This window comes from Pygoscelis adeliae, unplaced genomic scaffold (assembly GCF_000699105.1).
Source record: "Pygoscelis adeliae isolate BGI_AS28 unplaced genomic scaffold, ASM69910v1 Scaffold262, whole genome shotgun sequence".
NCBI classification, from domain to species: domain Eukaryota; kingdom Metazoa; phylum Chordata; class Aves; order Sphenisciformes; family Spheniscidae; genus Pygoscelis; species Pygoscelis adeliae.
In genome coordinates, this window is record NW_008824184.1 from 724,053 (window position 1) to 746,216 (window position 22,164).

Genomic DNA, 22,164 nt, shown 5'->3' on the forward strand with positions numbered 1-22,164 from the left:
GGACATTTTCTTTCTGACCTCACTGATGAGGAAAGTTAAGAGCCCTCCAGTGCAGGCTCCACCCATGGGCATCTATATGCAAGGACGACTTCCTCAGCCCTCTCAAATACCCTGTTCAGCACAGTATCTTCAAACCAAGGAAGGACTTTACAAACGCTGGAGACCAAGCCTAAGAGCAGTGACAAAAGTAATTGAATTAATCTCATAACCTCAAGGTCTTTACATTATTATATAGGCCATCTCCACTGCTGCCAGCAGGTAAGGAGACTGCAGTGAGCAGCCTCGGTATCTGCTCAAGAGGAACATCCCGCCGGCCCCAGTGCCCTCCTGGGATGGGGCTGGAGAGGACAAGCCGGTTTAACGTGGCAAATTGCAGCAGCTGCCGCTGCAAGGGTGCATGAGCTCACGCACAGAGAAACACAAGCGTGCCCCAACTGCCCCAGCCCATGTCCGAAAGTGCTCTCACAACATGTTTAGCACTGTTATATCCTAAAGATCCATGCTGCTCTACTCAAAAACCCTCTCACTCATAAAATGTTTAATTTTTCCATGTGCAGTGGAGTACATACCAAGTCCCACGGTATAAAACATTCTCATAAATTATATCAGCCACTACATCCTCACTGTTGCTATGCAACCCAGGGCTGTCTCAGCCATATGTGTTTTCTCTACCTCTTCCACCAGGATACAATAAGCGACAACCAATTATATCCCCAATGTTAAAAGCTGACAGCGTTTACCTTACGAAACATGGGTTGTTTTTAGAGGATGACTGGTTTAATTCTCCACCTTTTCATAGCTTCCCGGCTTGATGCATGGGCCTGAATTCCAACCCCTTCCCCCGGGAAAGGCCTGGCAAAAAATGCAGAAAAGCATACCTACATCTGCAGAAATAACGGAGAGGGCAAGCGTCCCTTCCAGCCCCTAACCCGAGGGAGCAAATGCCAAGAGTAAGTTGTGAACAGCTGGTACCCAAGGGTAACTGGGTGGAGAGGGCAGAGAACATCCCAAGCTGCGATACCCCATGTACACTGTTAGCTCAGCTGCTCTCCTTTAAAAAGCTTTACACTTCACCCACGACAGGCCTTATCACTAGTCCTACGGCCCTGCTGATAGGAAAGCCAGCCTTAATCTTAGAGGCTAAACTCTTTGCTTTAGTACTGTATTTGAATTGAATCAAAACAAAACTAAATCCATTGTATTTAACATATATCCCTTTGAAACATACACATGCCTTATGCTACCGTAAAAATATTTTCACCTTAATCAAAATACCCGAACTGTGCAACAGACCTGAACGCTACAAATGATTTGACAAGCGGGTTAGTGCAGAGCTGACAGGGATCCTCCTTGCCACACCAGCACAAAATGTTCGCTGCAAACAGTAACAAAGGAGCCAGAGGAAATCACTGCCAGCAAGTTCAATGATTTACTCAAGTTCAAACAGCATGTTTCCAGCAACACCTTTCCAGCCTAAACTTGAACCTGAATATTATCACAGCTCCCCAAACCCTGGCATTTTCCACACCTTTTGACATACAAAATTACTTCCCCTGAGTGCTGGTCTTCAGCTAATCACTTCTTCTACATTAATGGATCTTTCACTCATAACCCCCAGCTATGCCGTGCCTCCCGGGAGCCAGATCCAGCTGAGAGACTCATGATTTGAAAGGCAGCAGCACCAAAGAGAGATCCAAAGTCTACCCAGAGCTGACTCTGGCCACAACAGAGAATGTGGCCAAATTAGTTCAGATTAAGTTAGTTTTGCCAGGAATCTGGTTACCATCGTGCAGTGAAATCTACTCACTGCTTTTGCAGTGACTCTCAGTAGAAGTTAACCTCCTCACTCCATTCAGGATTTCAAAGACATTTTAGAGTTTGTCATTTTTTTTATACCCTGAAAATAGAGCTGCTATGACCTGCTTTGAGCACTCACCACGCACATATCATGTGGTTTCAGTGCAAGGCTGAAGATAGAGCAGCGGTTGACTTGATGCACAAAAAGCAGACAAGAACGAAATTCTAAATATATACCTTGCTAGGGCTGAGTGAGCCATGACACTATTTCCTCTGAGAAGTGGGAAAGTAGAAAACCTCTCCAAAGCAGAGCAGAGGAAATAGTTGGGAACATCTTTAAAATCCCTCCTGTATCAACATATTAAATTTTCTTTTCAGCCTTAGGCAGTCAAGCTAAAAAGAAATTAAACCCCAAGAAACCAAACCCAGCAGGATCAGAGCCAGAGGCATGCCAGCCTGTCCATCAGGAAGATTTTGAGCAGAATAGTGCTGTCCTACCTCAGAGACTGAGGAATTCACTCTCTCCCAGAGGGCATATGCAACTCTCATCAACATTAATAAAAGTTGGCACTAGGAGTTGAACAGGATCCCTCATCCTCAGCATTGCAAGAGACGCAAGCCAGAACAAGACAATTTTATACTGTTATGCTAGGAAGTGAATATATTTGCTTTTTTTGAGAAGCTACATGCTTGAAATCAACACCTCCTACTTGAAATACTTTATTTCACAGCTCTTCTGCACAGTTAACGTTTTTTCCACATAAGACACAAGTTAAACTTCAAACAAACATTCCTGGGAAAAAGGGCTCTTTAGTTTAAAGTCTAGATTTAAAGATGTACAGAAAGTGGTAGGATTTCTTGACAACAAGTGAATAACAAACACGCAGACTTTGGAAACTGTGCACTGCTCGTTTAAACAAAAATCTCAGACAACTTAGAAGATGTTTTAGAAGAGAGCAGTCAAAATACACACACACAGACCAATGAAACACCGCTAGTATTTCCTGAACTATCACAATGTTACAAAATCTCAATAAAAATGGATTGCCAGTGCTGAGTTGTGTTCAGTGATGTTTTTGTTTAAATGCAATTTATTTCCCTCTGAAAGCTAACTGCTATCACTTAGCACTTTTAAAAAGAAACAAAATTAAAAAAAGCAAGGTGAATGAGCACAAAATTACCAGCTCTAAATATATTTATGTTCTTTTCTTATGCTCTAAGAACATGGTAAAAATCAACTCCTTGCAGCCAGCCTAAGTAAAAATCACAGAGTGAAGTCATCTAAATGATTATTCCTGTCAAAATAACGAGGGAACAAAGGCAGTCTACTAAATACCCATCACTACAGTTTTATGGCCCAGATTTATGCTGCCAGCTATGTTCATGGCCCGTTAAACCAAAGAAAAGTTATTAAGAATGAAAAAGCATGACTGTTTCAGTATTGGCCCTTGTATCTTCATTAATTAAACTGAACAGCTTTACTCCTCCCCCTCACCCTGAAACAAGACAAACAACTCATTTTTAAAAGCGTGCTTTCTGCAAACATGCTTCACACTACCATAACAGTTCTCTAGAAATTTAAAGATAAAATTCCATTCACTGACAGTACAAAAAAAAAAATTTTTTTTTGAGAGCAATTCATTGTGCTTTCGGTGAATATTAGGGGAAAGTAGTTCAGCAACTATTTGTTGTAGGGTCTGTATCAAAATAGCCAAGCTCAGAATAAAAATGCCAACTTGTATTAACTTCTTTTTACAAACAGTTTGTTGAAGGATGTTCACCATAAAGGACAAATATTTGCAGACAGGCCTTGGGTAAAATCAAAACAGTACAGATCAATGCTCTTAAAATGTGTGCAGGTGAACGGCATGTGTATAGTTCAAACCAGGTTTTAACAGCGCTTCTCCTGGTCCTTCACCTGCTCTTCAGCACCAGAGAGGGATCCTACTTAGATGGAAAAGGTGATAGCCCACCAACTTTTCCAAGAAACAAGCTGACTGCACAAGATTATATTGGCTAAACCAGCTTAGAAAGAAACATCTGTGAAGGTTAAAAAAACCAAGATGGGAATTTCAACATCTAGTAGAGAGGATGATAGCGAAAGGGCTGTAGGAAGCAACAAAAACCCTCTGAAGGACTCGGCGCCTTCCCAGCAAATCTGGGACTCGTGCAGGCAAACAAACCACTCAGTTCCCATCTTTATTTTGGAACTGTATTAAAACTGAATACAAACAAAAGAACTGATGTTGTCAGATCAAGCTCGAATGAAAAGACCATTTTCATCAACTGACCAGTACAGCAGAAATCAAAACACAATTAAATGCACTTCAGTGTGATTTTTGGTGTATATCAGAATAACTCACATAAAACACATCGACTACTTACAGCCCAAGCAACCACAGAATTAATCATTTCTGTTCTACTTCAAAACCTTCTCCCAAAGAATCTGAAACACCTCTGAGGTTTTCCACAGCTTTGTTGTTCATGCTAGCAGTCTGAAAGTAGTTAAACTTCTTACAGAGAAACAAACTGCCACACTTTTTTAGCAGTGTAAGGGGACAGCTAAGGAACTGAGGGTATCAAACAACCACCCTGTTTTTATTGTATGGCAACAAACTCAGAGATCTAGAACTAACAGTGTTGGCTGTGAAACCAGATATCATACCTCTAATAGAAACATGACTGATATTACCATGATTAAAACAGAGGCAATGTTTAATGAAAGTATCTCTGCTCCTATTACAACGAAGACGCTGAGCTGATGACATGAGACGAAAAAATGGAAAAAAGCCTCAATAAAAATGTCAGGGAGAAAAATCAACTTCCATTTAAAAGGTTTCACTGTAAAGTAAAAAATGCTGCAAGCTCAGCTACAGATTCCCAGGTCTGATATTAATATGCCAGAATAACGATGCAGTTAAAATTGGTCCTGTGTCATTATGTGCGGACAGTTTTCAGTACACGTGACCTGCAACAGCAGGGCCCAGGCATTCTTGGGTGCAGCAGCCAGTAAGTTTCTTCAGTCCATGGTGACACCTTTTTTCCTTAAATTAAATGAGAACATTATATTACATCTATTTGTAGAAAATATTCTGAGACCAATTAAATTCAGTTTCAGTGGAACCAAAAAGGACAGATGACTAGCTTTGAAGATATGGCTACATGAACAGACTACCACAAGGCAAAAGAGAGGAAGGAAAAGCTTGCTGGGAAACAGCAATTGATGAGAAAAACAGTGTGCTCAGGGGTTTATGCTATGAATAAAGGCAGGACAAATGGTAGAGTATTCCATTTCAATGAAAACATTAATAGGAGTACTACAGGGAAAAATAATAATAATAAAAAGAATCTTTTTCCAAACAGTCTGCTGTTGAATATACCAGAGAAGCTATTTAAAACAAAAATTATTCCTGCACTCCTGTTTATGATTTGCATATATTAAATTCTGACTGATCAACTGTTGGTTTGAGAACCACAAGATAAATTAGTTTTAGCTCTGAGGCTCATTTTATCCCTTGATTGTACTAGCTTTTAAGCAATTCTTAAAAACATAGCTGTACTTTCTCTAGATTCAGAATCAGATTGCCCTGTGTTAGACACTTATTTATCTAGGTATAATTTAAGGTGTATGGATTTAAATTAAAAAAAAAAAAAGGAAAAAGTGGAGGTTAAAAGAGATTTTATAAGGCACAAATTAAATTCACAACATCCTGTGTATAAAGACTGGTTGCCATATAAAAACTAGAGGATTACATTTTAAATAAGGTATATCCACCCAGCCTCCCTTCCCAAGGAATCTGCTGCAGAACCTCCTCTCTTCGGCGCTACAGAGAAACACTGAGCATCAGAGACGGAGTTGGGTCAGGAAGTCAGCCCTGCCAGACATCGAATAGAAAAAATGTGCCAAGGTATGAACAGAAAACCAAAGCAAATACATAATCCCTGAGCTGTTAGAGAGAAGTGTTTGAAAAGAAAATTATTTCTTCTCTCTTGCAGCCTGGTTCCTACTTTTATGACCTCCAGCAAGGAAATAACCAATTACATCAAATCTCTTTCACTCCAATCCTAAAGCTCCTCTGGAGTGGATAAGTCTCTCTTACAGCTCAGAAAAAAATGCAATATCCACGAGCCCTTTCCCAGCTACATAGCTTGCAGTAATTACCAGCTAAAATATCTTGTAGTATGTTATTAATAAGGTGCCTACCTGTCAGTTTCCCCGCATTTAAAAAGATTGGGAACTGCACCTATGTCAGACCTGTGGAACAGCCCCGAGTTTTCCCACTGTGGGATCCAGCGAACAGCACACACAGCATCAGTCCTTTGCCATAAAAGCTGCCACAAACATAGGATTGCAACTTAAGTACAGAACTAAACAGAAAACGACAATTTTTGAGCCTAAGCATTTTTTATGTCACAGATATCCAAATAAATAGATGAATACTTTAAATAGAATACTCTTAATTCCTCTAGAAGATATCTGAAGCAGTGACAGGAGATCCATACAAACTGTAACCTATTATTTCCCTTGGTTATTTAATCTGAAAGTCCACCAAAGTCATGAGAGGGGACAAACGGACAGCTACATCGATGCAGTGGAATGTACTCTCACATCTCCGCTATCCTCAACCTCAGCAGCAAGTTTACTTACACTATCTTAAATTGTGCTATTTGAATTTAGTTTTGACAGGTTTCTTGGTCTTGTACAACGCTAAGTTCTCAGCCAGCAGCCACCAGCGACAGTGGAGACAGGCGCTGAAAGCCACCCAGCCCTCGTCGTGTCAGGCACACGGCAGCAGCTGGCTCACAAGCCAGCGAGCCTGGCTGCTCCTTGTTTAAAAACTGCATCGCTGAAGTATCAGCACCGAGTGACTACTATACAGGACATCCCTAAAACAATAAGGAAGTCAGTTTATGAAGAATTACATGCTTTGAATAAATTCCATAGCTTTTTGTAGAAAAGTGTCAGTAGCTCCAAGGACTAAGTAAAACCAGGACCCTGTTCCAGACAGATAAAAAAAAAACAATAGCTCAAGGTCCGTGTTCACAAGTTGTTCTGTGGAAGACACAACGGCACAAACTACGAACTTTCACAAGTGCCGAGACCTTAAGTTTGAGCACAGGAGTTGGGCACAAGTTAAACCAAATTCATGCATAAAGCCAAGCACATGCAGAATTACTGCTGAAACAGAGGAACGGCAGCTCCAGTGGCTGTCACCAGTGAATTAAGTGAAAAGGTCATCCTATGTCTCACAATTTCTGCTCTGAAAGCAGTGAAGTGTAAGGAAAGTAGTACGGTTGCTCTCTGCAGGTTCCACATTTCCATTTTTCAGTCTTCACTTCTTTTAAACAAGTTTTTTATTCAGATGATTCTAATAAACAGAAGATATCAGCTTAAAAAAGAAACCAACAGAACTTCACCATGCTAACACTGTAACAGTGGTTACCAAATATTTTCCTCTTCATTCTTTTGTGCTCACTTGACAATATTTTCTTTCCCAGTACAGCCAAACAGGAGATGAATAGCAAGCTAGGACAAAAATGCCATAGACCATAACTGATAAAAAGTACTGGAAATAGCCCATACACAAATGCCACACCTGCCCAAGGAATGCAACTTTACCTTCAATCATTCAGCGAACAAACCTCTGTGAGGCCACATCAGAACTTATGTATTTACACTTACAATGAACAACTACTTGGTTTAGAAACCAAACAAAACAGAACGTTTGAGCCACTTCAGAGCACAAGCTGTTCAGGATTTACCCACATACTGGTACCAAGGCTTTGGTCCCAGTTCCACTCAAGTCAACCACAGTACACCCACTTCCCATGGTTCAAACACAACTCAAATCACCAGTTTAGGCTCCTCTCCATGAAATAAAACAGAAGAAACTGGATTAGTTTACCTTTTAACACACTGTAACCTAAAAACATTGCTGCTTTGCAGTATTTGCTGGAACTAGAAACAGGGGGCGTTGAATGATGCCTGCAAGGAGCACCGCAGACCCCATCCCAGCTGCGAGAGCCCGCACCCCCTCCACCCAGGAAGGGGCTTCTTTCTACACAACTGGTGTTTCCTCCACCGCTTTGCCATGCCATTTAATACAGACTGTCCCTCCTGAAAATAACCCAGAGACTAGGAAAGGTATTTACTGGAAAAGGGAGGGGTGGGGAGGCTCTGCGTGGCACCCAGTCGTGGTGAACCGAGGGCTCTTCACCTTTCCTTTGCTCCCATGAAATTACACCCTGCCTCCAGCACACTACAGCCCTCACAAGTCATGCTGGTCATATAACTTCTATTCACTGACAAAGTAGCAATTATACTGAGAAAAAACACATCTTTTTCAATAAAAGAAGAGAATAATGATCATTTACCATTGACTGCAGAGTGACAGCGCTTAAACTCTTTTTACAAATTTAGCTTCAGGCATTTTTTACTGAAAAATTACAAGTATTGATGTAGATTAAAAGTCACACAGACCTGTGGTGTTTGAAGTGCAGTTTCAGACTAACTTTCTAATTTTAGACAAATATTTGTCCTACCTTACTCTGTTGCTTAAAAAACGATCAACAACATTTTTCCCCGTTCCCAAAACCTTGATTAACTGTGTTCCCTGGCAAATGAAAGTATCTACCTGCGCTGCAGAAGGAAACCAGCTGGGAGCAGACAGACAGACACCACTACCTGGAAGTGTTTAGGGGGCTATTTTTAAAGTGAAAAGCAGACACGATATAGGTTTTGTTATTAGATAAAGCGCTGCAACAAAACCAAGTTTTTTGCATTGTATTATCTACCTCGAGAGTCTCAAAAAGGTGTATAGCTTACAAGCTCAGGTGGCTCTGAACTGGTCTGCCTCTTCCTCAAAGAGGAAAACCTCTGCTGACTTCGCACTGAAAACCTTCGGAAGGACTCTCTGCTCCGGGATGCAAAGTGCCTGAAGGAGGAGGTTCGCTTGAAGGGGGTTCTGCTTCCACCTTCCCCGCTAGTCCGTTCATGAGCAACCGCAGTAGTGACTAAATTTAGTGCTTCCTGTAAGGATCTCCGCACTGTACCCATCCACTGGGTCATGTGAGTTTGTGCCACTGTCAGTTTGTCTCCAAGGTAATCCATTTTTCCAGCAGAGATGAGAAATCAATATTCAGTAGCAATTACTGTAAAATATATTCTCCTTAACAACCCTGATTTTATTTGGCAAAAAACAACTCCACTTATAAAATATTTTCAGCTAATGTAAATAGCACTACACTATAACCATCAGCATATTTCTATATTTAAATAACAAAAGATATGTGAGGTTGGAGATTGGTATTTGTCAAGTAGGAAAAAATAGAAGACTTTTCCTACTTACAATCAGATTTCCAGAGTTCCATCAAAATTTGTTTAATTCAGCCATGTTAAAGAGAGAAATCGAGGTTTAAATCCTGACAGTCACTTGAAATTAGTCCATTTACAAGCACAGAATTAATCTCTTACTGTCTCATTTCAGAGCTGGAAAAGCAACTCCCTTTTAAGCCAAGTTTTTGTTTTGCTGTAAATATCAGAAGGATAAAAAAAAATCATATTCTTCTGGCTCGGCAGCTTTTCAGGTAACAGTACATTAAACAAAGTTCTGATGCTTCTATACAATCCATTTAGCAGCAAAATAATTAGATCTCCTGAACAATAAATCCAGATTATTTTCTTCCCAGAAAACTCTGCAGGAAGGTATCAGCATCAGCAGAATCCCCTCCTCACCAGCCTTCCCATCTTCAGAACCATTCCACAAGATTTTCACTTCCAGAAATGCAGATCACAAGCTCGTGAGGCACAGTGGAGCTGAAGGGGAACCGTGTCAAGCCTGCTGCCTTCAAGACTGGACTCGCTGGCTGCTCAGAGCCTGCCAAAAGATCTTCTGAATGACATCAGCTCCTCTGCTTCAAGGGGGGGCTTCATAACAGAGGAATGTAGCTGGGAATGGTAAAATGCTGTACCAGTAGCCAGCACAGAGACTTTCCCCACGCCTATTAAAGCCGCTGCACGCACCAGCTCCTCTCATACAATCTGGAGACGCACTCTGAAGAAGCTGCTGGATATCACAGCTGTTTGCAAGCGCGTCTCAAGTCTCACACAGCAGGTTTGCCGTGCTCCAAACACTCCCTGAACAAGGCGCAAGAGGTTACACGCAGGCGAAAGCTGCCGCTGCCTCTGGTATCCTATTCCCTCCTCTCCGTCCCTGCCTTGCCTCTTCTCCGGAGAGGAAACAATGAGCTAGGTGAAACAGCCGCAGAGGTCTGCCTAAGGAAGGATCTGGGCTGGGCTTTATTATAGTACAGGCAGGGTTACCATGGCAACCAAGGGAACAGCATCTGCTTGCTGCCTAAGCAGGCAGGAGTTGCACAGATCTATTGGAATGAATCATAGTTTGCATATGTCACGTGTATTTACTGATTTTAACCCTTCCTTGGGAAAACAACAGCAACATCTCTGCCAGGGAATGTTTTACACCGACACCAAAAAGGCTTCCTATTCGGACAGGGCAGGTTGGGACAAAACCTACACCCCGTTCCCTTTGTTTGATGGGGTACTCAGGCAGCGCCATCGCATCACAGAACTGTTTAATTATGTGATTTACAAACTCAAACAAGGTACTTTCAAATTAGTGACTATGATATCAGTGCAAGATAATGATTAAGCCAGAAGCTCAAAACAAAGCTGAACAGATCTGACAATTTAAAGACGTTTTTTCTACTTTCACACGCTGTTCACAACTTTCGCTGTCATTCCCCAACTCTGCACCCTCCCTGGCAGCTGGGAGACCATGGGGTCGGTACCGCTGCTGTAAAGCCTGAAACGGGTGGGGGAACGAGAGGACCCCACAGATAAAAGCAGGTAACACTGAGCAGTCAGATGTCACCGACCATGGACTTCGTGGAAACAGCCCGTTTGGGAGGGCAGCGAAGATAAAAGCTAAGGTTTTAAATCAATAAACATAAGTAGGTGTCCAAAGTCAAGACGTGACTAGTTTAGAACTGAGGGGAAAGAGAGATACAGGTATGAAGGTAAAAAAGGCATGTTGAAAGCTGCTCGCTTTCTTGTTTATTCAAGGGTTTTTTTGTTGCTGTTGCTTAATTTGCCATACAAAGTACCATGGTCTTGCATCATCTTCTCCTCCCCTAAACCTTTCAGGAAGGGATTTAATGGAATGAAAAATTTCTAGATACTACTTTATGAAATGGCTCTCATGTAAAGTTTTACTGTATCAGAAATTCAACCTACAAACATGCACACAAGCATAAGATGCTCTGAGGAAACGGGGTGTCTTGCCTTTTAAGCATTGTTTTTAAGAGTTGAACACCACCAACCTCTAACTTACCTCGAAGAAAAAAACGTCAGTGACAAAATGCAGCATTCCGTATCTTACTCTTCATTTCTGAATACATTATATTTGTTTTGAACATTCTTAAATTAGCAGTCTAACAAAAGCCCTCAATGTTAAAAGGGAATCCAACCAATAGAGAAAAACCTTTTTTCCCCACATGGCTCTTCTTTTAAAGAGCTACAGAGTTGGTTTTGTATGGAAATGGAAAGAGATACTTTCAATCAGATGCCCCAAAAGCTGGGTGTTTCTTATATTTTTAAACAAACAAAAAAAATTTAAATTTATTCTGACACAGTTATGGATAATGCTTCACGAACGATGGAGATCCTGCCTCCAAGGTTGAAATTTAAGACTTACTACACGTTTTTATGCTGTTTAATCTAAGCTCTATCTCTCAAACATGTGCACATTTGCAAGTGCAGCTCTGTGCTTGCTGCAGTACAGGGATTCTTCATGAAGCACTTCGCTATTTTAGATGGTTTCAGGCTCTGCCTGATTCAGTAGCCCCCTGAAATAGCCATCAGAGTGCTGTGGACTGTAGCTGCCATGCAAGTTAGTCAGCAGTCCCTTCACCTGAACAGGACGGGCAGAGCAGAACTGAAATTTAACCAACCTTCTGGCATATTGCCGGTCACAAAATGGGATGACATGCATGACCAGATTCAACCCAACATCCACAGAAGGTGGCTTTCTTACAACTTGCTGCAAGAACTTCTCACACATGTATGTGACTTGAAGGATCTGAAAATTCACTAGAGAATATATTCCACTTTTTTATTAGACCTCCCCTGAAAAGTGAAATGTTACGCCCAATTTCCCATTTTCGTCCTTAGAAGATTGTAAAGCTGCTGATTTGAGTCTATCTGCAGTACTAATTTTAGTATCTTCTGGCTACCACGTGAACATACTGCTAGTTATTTAAGTATAGTCAGCATCTAAATTATTGCTTAGATTTACACTTCAATTAACATAATGGCAAAACGTTTTAGAAGATAATCAGATGCGCTTTCACCATCAAATTCAAACGGTTGAAGATTTTTCCACCCCTTCAGCTGAAATGCAGTAAGTGACTGCATCTTCTCCTGCTTGAGCTCCATACCAAACTGGCCGAGTTCAGCAGCTGCCAGGAGACTGACAGACTACATGGTCAAACTTAGTTTCCTTTGAAAATCCATCTAAAAATAACTGAGGTCTGAAAAAAATGGATTAAGTGTTAAGAAAATTTGTAGGAATACTGCTTTATTAAAATACATCTGCACAGCAATTACATAGAAGAAACCTCCTCAAAAATACCTCTCACTGGACACTGCAAGGACTGGATAGATTATTTCACAATACTTTATTTTCACCCCTCCCCACCAAAAGCATATATGCTGACCTCTGCCTTGATCTGTGCAGAATGTGTGTGTGTGAGGAGGGTTATTCTACTTTATTAAAATGGACTGCTTCTATCCTCTATTCTGGTAAGTAAAATAATCCACTGAAACCTCAGAGGACCCCGCTACATCAGCCAACCAAAGCTGGAGAGCACTTGAAAAGTCTAGAGGACGGAGTTTTCAAAAGCTGTAAGAAACTGAGTAGCAAGTCACGTTTTGGGGCTTTTCTGATTCAAGTGATATTTTACCTGTATGAAAAACACAAGCCACTATTAAAAATAATGTTAAAAGACATAAATCAACTTCACAATAGATTAGGGACTATATTAGCCATAGAAGAGTACCAATTTCAGAGAGCACGCTGCCACGGACAAGATCTCCTGCCTGCGGGCGCACATACAACGGACCAAGAAAGCCTGGGCTCCCCAGGGAGCACACCCACTTGTTCTCTTTATTTCTTTTCCAAGGCTCCCCAGAATATGATGCTCTGTAGGACTCCACAGAAACTTCCCAGCTGGCAAAAGCTCACAACTGTATTTTAATTAAATAACAGCATGTGGGTTACACATGGGCTCTATTTACCTCTTCTCTGGTGAATCCATGTTATCTTTTTACGACTATCGGCCTACAGAACATGGCTCAAACCATACAGATGTTCTATAATTGTCTCCCAACCACTTAAGTCCAGCAGTCTTTCTAGCTGAGCATGGGTTTGTTTCTGAACAAGAACAGCACAAAACGATCTTCTGCCCTTGAAAAATACTACTGATTATCTCATGCCAGAGCCACCCTGGCTCTGTCAAGGGTCTGCGGTTTCAGAAAACAGAGAGCACACATTGCTAACCATTACTGCATGACTAATTACCACAGTAGCAAATGGGACCTCATTATTCAAAACATTGCTGGATACTTTTATTATTAACATCTATTCCACCTACAGCTCAAAAATACAATCCTGCACAAAGAAGTAACAATCTCCGTTTTTCCCCTCATTCAGTAGAAAACAAAAATTCTGTGGTTACGTTATGTTTTCCAAAAGCTTCTTTCAGCTCATTTTAAGCTTTACCTGTTCTCAAATACATATAATTATGCTAATGACTATATAGGATTGGGAGGTCAAATGAAAAACAGGCCTGCATGTAGCACAGCACATAATACACACACCATGAGAGGCAGGTGGAACTTGCAGCACAGCCTCATGATGAGTGTGAGCCGTTCAAGTCCACAGCGTCTTTAGCAATGGCTGGGTCCCCCCATCACCACCTCCCTTCTGGCAGCACTAGCGTGCATGGAACTGGGAAGGCAATCCAGCTGAAGTCCTATCAAAAGGATACTGGGGATTAGTTTTCACCTAGACTGGATCCCTGAATGATCCTTTGTCAGCAAAGCAGATGTGACAGAGAAGGATGAGCAACATTAGTTTAAACTAACTGTGAAAACAAAGTCTGCTTTTGCCTTGTGGGACCCTCAGTCAGAAATCCATTCTCCTGATGCTTACCTGCCTCATACCCCATCGCTCCACTTAAGGTAGCGATTATTAATAATTCGTGCATTTCTTAAGTGTTTTCTATGAGTCATCATCCCACGTACAAACAAATATCATGATCAAGTACTTGCAAAGATCATGACAGCTTCAATTCCATCTCGGGCCTCTTAGTTTGTCCATCTCAATTACACTCAGTCTTCAGCAACCACTGAGGAGCAAAGCCTGCCCTTGTAAGGCTGTTCTGGTTTTGCATTCCACATCAACTCTCTTTCTGTTTCATTAGTAAGAGAACTTAATTTAACCTGTTATGTTTGACATTATGGGCTATTTAAAGATGCAGCACTGTGCTGAGCCTAACTACATGGCTCCAGACTCAATTACTGCTTGGGTTCCTCAGACACTACAAAACAACTTACGTTTTTTATATCCTCTTTATTTTTGCCTCTGTATTCTCTATTTTGCCATCTGAATTGTCATGTTCAAAGGACTAGCAAGCATTCCTAACTACACACTGAATTTCTTACATGTAACATCCCATAATAAAAGTTTTCACCATGTCACTTTCAAATTCTCGTTTAAAGTAAAAAAGAAATGCTTTAGTACTCAGTCATCTGAAATGCTAAGTAATATTCTCAAGGCTTCCCAATGATCTGTCAGTTTGCAACAGTCCTGCTCCCCCTACAAACCGTTCCCCAACCGCCCCACTGCCCCGGCCGGTTGGCAGGGCCCCAGCCGCACATCTGGCAGAGACACAAAAGCCTAACAGCTGGAGCAAAGGCTTTTGTTTTTTTCCTTTCATTCCAAACCAAGACCAACTGAACTGTTTTAAAACAGTCTTAACTTGGGACAACACATAATTAGGTAAGAGCCTGGGCAGATATAGTATGTTTTGCTTTCCACATACAAAGAACAAAACCGTTGTGTATCAAGTTGGTTTCTTTAAAATGCTCCTACTTGCCAGTTCTCACGCCCCCCTTTCTCTTCAAAATGACTTGTTACTACACAAACAAAAAAGACAGATCCCCTGGGTACATTTTGTAGGATATTTGGATTTGGGGAAATCTGAAAAATGCGCAAGTTTCCATCAGATTATCAGATTTACGGGTAAAAACTGTCTACATTTGTCTGCCAGGTTAAATCTCACTTCACTGGCAAGAAGTCAGACTTACAGAATTAAAGGCACTTCCTCTGTTACTGTCAGTGAGCTGTCACAACTGTTCACAGAACAGCCTTACTGCACAAAGTCTTTAATTTTGATCTTTGTTCATAGCACATCGCAATCTTTTTCATTTAAGCTAAAAAAAAAAATTAACACAATCTAGGTCCATGAACAAAAGACTGGAATTGTTCAGGCTCCTGCACCTGTTTATACTTGACGGAGTTCAAAACCTAGCATAATTTCAAAACCATAACAAGCTGCTTGGTGCATCGGTGCAGAAGACTGCTGTGACATGCATCGTCTAGGGGAAATAGAAATAAATCCCTTGGTCCGATCAAGGTCTATTCTGAGAGAGGAAAAAGAGATGATACAATTCACACCACAGCATCCATCTCTATCTCAAAGCCAGCAGTCCAGACAATGATCTGCAGCAGACTAGGCACCTTGCCTACAGCTCAGCATCCTTCAGACTCACACCTTCCCCGTACGCTTCCAACACACTGGGCATCATCAGCTGTAACGCAGGTACCTAGTATGCCCATACTGGAACAAATTTATGACATGGCCCCAACAAAATCAAAACTGCTGCACAGGTACTCTGAAGACAACAAAAACCTTGCCTCCTCCCTGATTTTTACACAGTATCTCATATACCATCACAAAATAATTGACATGACATGGGACTCTAAGCCAATCATTGAGTAAGTTTGCTTCTTACTCCATCCTTTTTCCCATATGCTATATCTAGCTTTCCCATCCCTCAAATCCAAGATTCCCCATGAAACTTAACACAGCCAAAGATGAAAGGGCTTAGTGATTTATCTGTTTTGGTTTGTTTTTTTTCTTTTTCATGGTGGTACGACAAATACAATTCATTCAGATGCCTAGACCGTTTCACCTGCCACAACAACCATAAGCAGTCTAAGGTCAAAAGAAGAAGAAAAAAAAAAAGAAAAAAAGAGTTGAATGGATGGAGTGTTTTAGCACAAGGACTTTGTACAGTGTCTATATACAGTGAAATCTTTTGTAACCTGAAACACTGGGTATCTCAATATTTACACTAAGTATTTGTTTTCTTCTCCTACTTTCGTTTCCTACTGAAACTAAGCAAATTAAGCTCATGTATACGGTTTTAATTTATGATTATTCAGAATTTAAGACAACTTGCATAGAACTTGACATTAAAGGCGTTCCCCTTGTACACACAGCCAACTACAAAAGAGACCAAAATTCCATTTCCAGACTTTTTTCTTATATTAGGTTATTTTAAAAGCCCACAGAGGCCTCACAAACTAGTGAGCAAGGAGGGACTGCAGTAGCAGATCAGGTTCTGGATCAATGCTTGTAAAGTTTACACAAGCACACATTAATACAAGAGACTTTTAAAGAAAGGTGCTAAAGCATAAAGTATCTCAATGTAATCCATGGCTATTTTTAAAATCTTTGTTTTAAAACAGAGGTAATAATAGCCTCAGAGTAATACTAATTTCTTGAAGAAGAAATACATTTCAATTGTGGGAAACAATTACAACTCAAACTATTCTATGATTCTATGAAATTCAGTGCCAGTGGCTTTGCAGACATACTTTTGATTTATTCCTCCAGATTGAAGAGCAAAAGGAAATTTCTTGATACTTATGCACCATAACTGCAAAAAGGCCTATGAAATAGAACTGTCTTTGCAATTTGCCTCTGAAATCTGAGTATCATCTGATCTGGAACAGGACACAAGAATTCTTTATTTATCATCCAGTCAAATTTGCTTCAGGACAATCTTTGCTAAGAAACTAATTTGTGTCCCTTTGAAGACATCACATTCCCCAGTACACAAGCGTCCGCACAGACCATGTCACATTAGGACAAATACTCATCATGGTTGCACCTCCTACCCCGCAATGTAACGGAACGGTGGCAGTGCAAGCTCTAGAAGACTGAATCACTTTGACAGCTGGCCACTGAAAACAGAAGTGGTACCACCCGCATGCTGCACATCCTTATTCCACAACTACCTCATTCTTAAAGTTCACCTGTGGTATTACTACTTTTATTTGATAAATAATAGAGCTGAACTCACTTGGCTGCCATCATGCTATCCTGCCTACTCCAGCTGAAACGTCCAGGGTAAAGAGAAAACAATGATCCAGAACAGCCCAACTCCCAGGCACGGAAGGGTAAGGGAAGGCTTTATTCTCTGCCTTTCTGTGTGCTAAGCTGACAATCCTCTCAAAGCACAAAAAGCATTGTAAAAATAATCACTTTTTATGGCAAGCACAACAAAGTCCCCTCGTGCAGGAGCAAAAAAGCAACAAGAACATTTCCTGCCACAGAAAGTGACTTCAAGGAAGAAACTAGCAACTTCCCTGCAGACCTATGGCACAGGTTTTGTCACTTCCTGAATATAAATGAATAGGCTCTGCCAAGGTTTCACAAACAACCAAACAGCTCATAGTCACTGCACGTATCTTCTTGAATATCAGCTAAGAGAGGACAATAAAAAGGAACAAGGAAAGACAAAACAAGAGAAATACATCCTTTCTCCAGGTCTCGTACGAAAAGAGACTTGGTTCGACTACAGGGAGGACAAAATGGCAGTGAAATTAAAAAAAAAAAAAATGTGGAAGAAACAAAACCCCCACACTCCCCAGGTACAACTGTCGTCTTACAGCATCACTGGAACACCCCTGGCAAGGCGAAGGAACAGGTATGAGCCGTTCCCAGATCAGCGTAGCTGACATACTGTTCCTTGGGCTTGGCGCTGGCTGAGCGCTGCTGCCAAGTTGAGCCAATGCTCAGCACTGATAAAAAATGGAGCTTACATTAGACAGGGCCTCCTTCCTTGCCTGCAGTCCAATTCCTCTGTCCCCTGTCCCCATTGCAGGATGTGAGCTTTGTTTCCAAAGGTCTCTGCAAGCAGCATATTGCCTGTCTGGGGAGGAGGAAGAAAACTTTTTTCATTCTATTTTGTATCACTTCTCTTGACTGCAGGCATTCCAACCTTCTCACTCTGTATACATTCAACTGCAGAAAGAATGACTTGGAGTTAGAAGCATGAAAACAAGCAGAAAAATGCATCTGGTGCTCAGGAAGTAAAGGTTAAAATGGCCAGCTCTAAAGAGAATTAGAGGATTCGGAAGCAAGTATGAGGGAGGTCCTTGACACTCTGTAACCCCAACAAGGTGGCAGGAACATTAAAGGGGCAAATGTCTCATAACTACCTAGTGGTAATCTATTAAAACCGAAGCTTATGCCCGAACATGGATTCCCATCTCACCCGCATCTTCTGACAAATAAAACATTCTCCGTGGCACACAATGAGAATTGTGCAACTTAACGTTGTGAAAACAGCAAAAAGCTGTTGAAGTGTTACGTGTGCAGCGGATTAAACTTCCGTGTGCAAGGCTCCAAACCATTTTTATATACAAAGAGCTACCACTTTTAACATCTTTTCTTCTTCAACCTTTAAAAAAAATAAAAATTTAAAAAAAAAAGAGTGACCCACTGTGATCAATAAATTTGAAACACACAGTTAGACATCCACACACTTCAAACGAGACAAGAAGATGATTAGAAATTTTGCTGGGACATCATCTTTTCCCCTCTCACGCAAGAAGCGCGTTAGCACATATGAAATGAAGCTTTTTATCACAGAGAAACGTTTTGCAATGTTTGCTAAAGAAGGTCAGATACCAAATGCATCTAATCTGCCTGGAAGTCCACCCCATAGCCTGACTCTTCTCACCAGGAACACTTGGTCCCCAGTTGTCATGCACTCTCTGCCCACTTTCGTAAGCTCTCATCCACATCCCCCCCTCTCTGCTACCACCACGCTTCCCAACGTGTTTCATGATATCACGTAGCTTACATCCATTCTTTAGATTATGTATCTTTGAGGGTAGATTTGTCTTACTGTTTCTGTAAAAGATATTTAACGCTCATGTACATTGTAAGAACAACAAAACAAAACAAAAAATCACAGCACTATCACCTCAGTAAGATAACATTCTGTACCTTTCATTCTCATTTAAGAAAAGTCACATTTAAGTAGGATACTTACACTTCTTATGGATTTAAATCAAAAAATGATAACAGAAAGGGCAAGAACAGGGGAAAGCAGAGGCACAGACAGTCTTATTAAGTTCCAAATGCACTTGAAAGCTGCACTTTCCTCCGAATTAACCAATATTGGAGAAACCAGGTAAGAGAAAAAAACCTTAAATTTGCATTCCTTGTTTTCCTTACAGAACTACACTTGTGATAAAAGAAAACACATTAATAATTTTCATGACTGAACACTCCACATACTTGCTTATACCTGCCAAAATAATTTTACCATTCTACTACCATAGTCATCCTTGATGGGATCAGTGAAAAACTACGGTTTCCCCATTTCATTTGTAATCAAGTCAGCCATCCTTTTCTCTGTACAAAATTCTGCGCCCTTTTACAGTAATATGTAATTATTCCAAGATTAATAAAAATCTGTAAACAAAGGTAATTGTGAAATATAACTGTTAATCTAAGTTTTTGAACAATTTAAATTTAACTACAATTACCAGTAATAATTGCAACTAGAGTGCCAAAACAGTTTTTTGGAAAATGTTAATTCTTTTGTCCCCCAAACTATGTTTCTCTTGAACTTAAGAAAGGCCCAGTTAAACATCCTGAACATGCATAGTTTTTGTACCTTGAATTGTTTCAGTATAAAACAAAGCAATCAACGTTAAAGCCGAGGGAACAAGCTAAAAATATACTATGTTGTTTGAAAGCCCATGTACATAATCATTCAGCACTTCCCTTCCACCTCAATGGAGGAGGAAAAACTGAAAAACAAAACAGAAACAGGAAATTCCTACAGCACAAATATTCTGGAAAGTACTAAAAACATTTTCTTTACATTTGTTTACATCAAAAGGATCAAGCCAAGCAAAAGATGGATAGTTACAGTTTTTTCTATTTATACAAATAAAAATCCACAATGAAGAAAGTTTTTTGTTGATAAACATTACCATACAAATACTAGACATTCCCTCCAACGTGGGCTGAAAGCTACAAACAAATTAGCTACAAGCTTAGCAACAAGCTAAGCATTAGCTTTTGTATCATTTAAGAAAGACGCTACGGAAAACCAGGAGCTATCTTACAGTAGGGGAGATATCTAATGTTAACAAGAAACATAATGTGAAACTTATCCCTAAGAAAAGGAAGCTATTTGCACAGTGAAATGAAAATATGAGCACGTAAACAAATACAAAGCAGGCTGAACACCACATGCTCCCTGCAAACATGCCCAAGTGTTCTCAGGAGCAGTTCTGCTGTTTTGATCAAATAAGCTATCTCAACACGCGACTGATTCGATTTCCCCCAAGGTCCCAATCTTCAGTTAGGGAATCTCCCCAGCATGCCAGGCAGCCACAGGGCAAAAGCTTCAGCCTGCAAAGGATCTCCTTGCACCAGGGAGGCAAAACAAAGCAGTACCATAGCCAGGGCTCTTATATTAAGTCCAACATGGGAACAGTTATTTCTCCATCACTTGATCCAATGGATTCTCACATTGGATGTGAGCACAGGTAACTGCAAAACATCTTTAACAGAGACTTCCTGAGGACAGAATGTGGCCTAAAATACCTCCAACTGCTAAACTTTTCTCACAGGGCAAAGAAGGTAAGTGAAGTGAAAGAAAACAAGCATGGAAACATGCTACTTCTGCTCAAAACAATAACGGGAAAAAGAGGGGTTGGGAAATCTCGTTCCCATAGGAGTGAGTCAAATTACATGCACATGAGGAAGGGCAATCTGATACAAAGAGACATTCACAGTATTTCCTTCTCTTTGATGGACATTAAGTTTTACTGTCAATTCAGACCTGCATACGAGCAGTCATCCAAACCCCTCCTCACCAATACCCTTCTGCAAAGGCATCTAAATCCTACTTCGGGGATAATGTCAGATTCACCAATTTCATTCCATCTCCTTAAATTTTCATCATGGAATTCTGGTTCACCTCGCTAAATGCAGTCTGAGCAGTTTTGTAGCATTACAGCTCAGCCAGCATCTCACTTTTCATCGGAGGCAGTCAGCCCCGGTACGTAGGCTGGATGGGGTCTGTCATCCCCACCCTCCAACAGCAGAAATACCCTTATGCGAGAAGAGCTCTTTTCTTGTGCACAGCTGAGCTTTTGGGGAAGCAGGATTTGGCCCACACACATTATGTTTATTAAGCAGGTTCTAGCAGTCAGAAAATGTCTCCTCAAATCTCACAAGTTGTAGTGTTGCTTGGTAACGCTATACCTGAAGTCAGGGTCCATTTCGGTGTGCTCCCAAGTGTCAGGCAGCACAGGCAATTCAAAGCACAGCAAACACATGCGGGCCAATTTCAAAAAGTGACAGACAGACAGCATGCATGCTATACTGGGGAACGCTATGTTCTCTGAAGAGTTAGATTTGGTCCAAAGCACGCTGCTCTCTTAAATCAGTCAGTAAATGCCAGGTTTACTATTTCTTAAATAGTGCATTTCTGTCACCCTTTTCAGAGAGACAAAATACGGAACTTTTTATTTGGTAGCATTTCTCTTGGTAGAGAAATTTGGTAGCATTTCTCTTTCTCACAGAGGGTGCTTGGGTAATCAACTACTGAAGAATTCAAATCTGACTTTCAGAATTCAGAGAACACTCCGAAGGAAGAGCATGCTTTTTTGTGCAAGGGATTTCCTTCTTCAAAGAGTAGTAACAAGAAGCTGGAAGATAAAACTTGATCTTCAGTCATTTCAGCTGTTCTCAGCATAATCACACACTGCCTAACAACTGTGCAGACCACCTTCCCACTGCACAGCCGGGAAGCACCGAGCACCTGATTGTTCTGTCCATCTTCTCCCTACAAAACACTATTCCATGAGTCTTTCATTTACATCAGCGACTTCTTGATCGCAGTAAGTAGAACAAATATCAGGTGTAAGTTTATACAATACGTCCTTCATCATTTTATCTTGC

At 40.9% G+C, this 22,164-nt stretch overlaps 1 protein-coding gene across 2 annotated transcripts in view; it reads right to left on the reverse strand.

Annotated features, from left to right (window-relative positions):
- The window catches only part of KIAA1671 (KIAA1671 ortholog), a 58,136-nt gene that overhangs the window by 20,469 nt on the left and 15,503 nt on the right, over positions 1–22,164 (reverse strand). Inside the window, exon 1 of one of the 2 annotated variants that reach the window (XM_009334386.1) lies at positions 8,624–9,805. The exons of the other annotated variant lie outside the window; for it this stretch is intronic. Within the exon in view, the coding sequence (XP_009332661.1) occupies positions 8,624–8,908 (285 nt within the window). The 5' untranslated portion in view covers positions 8,909–9,805. Of the gene's footprint in view, positions 1–8,623; positions 9,806–22,164 lie in introns of those variants that run through there. 2 annotated transcript variants of the gene reach the window in all.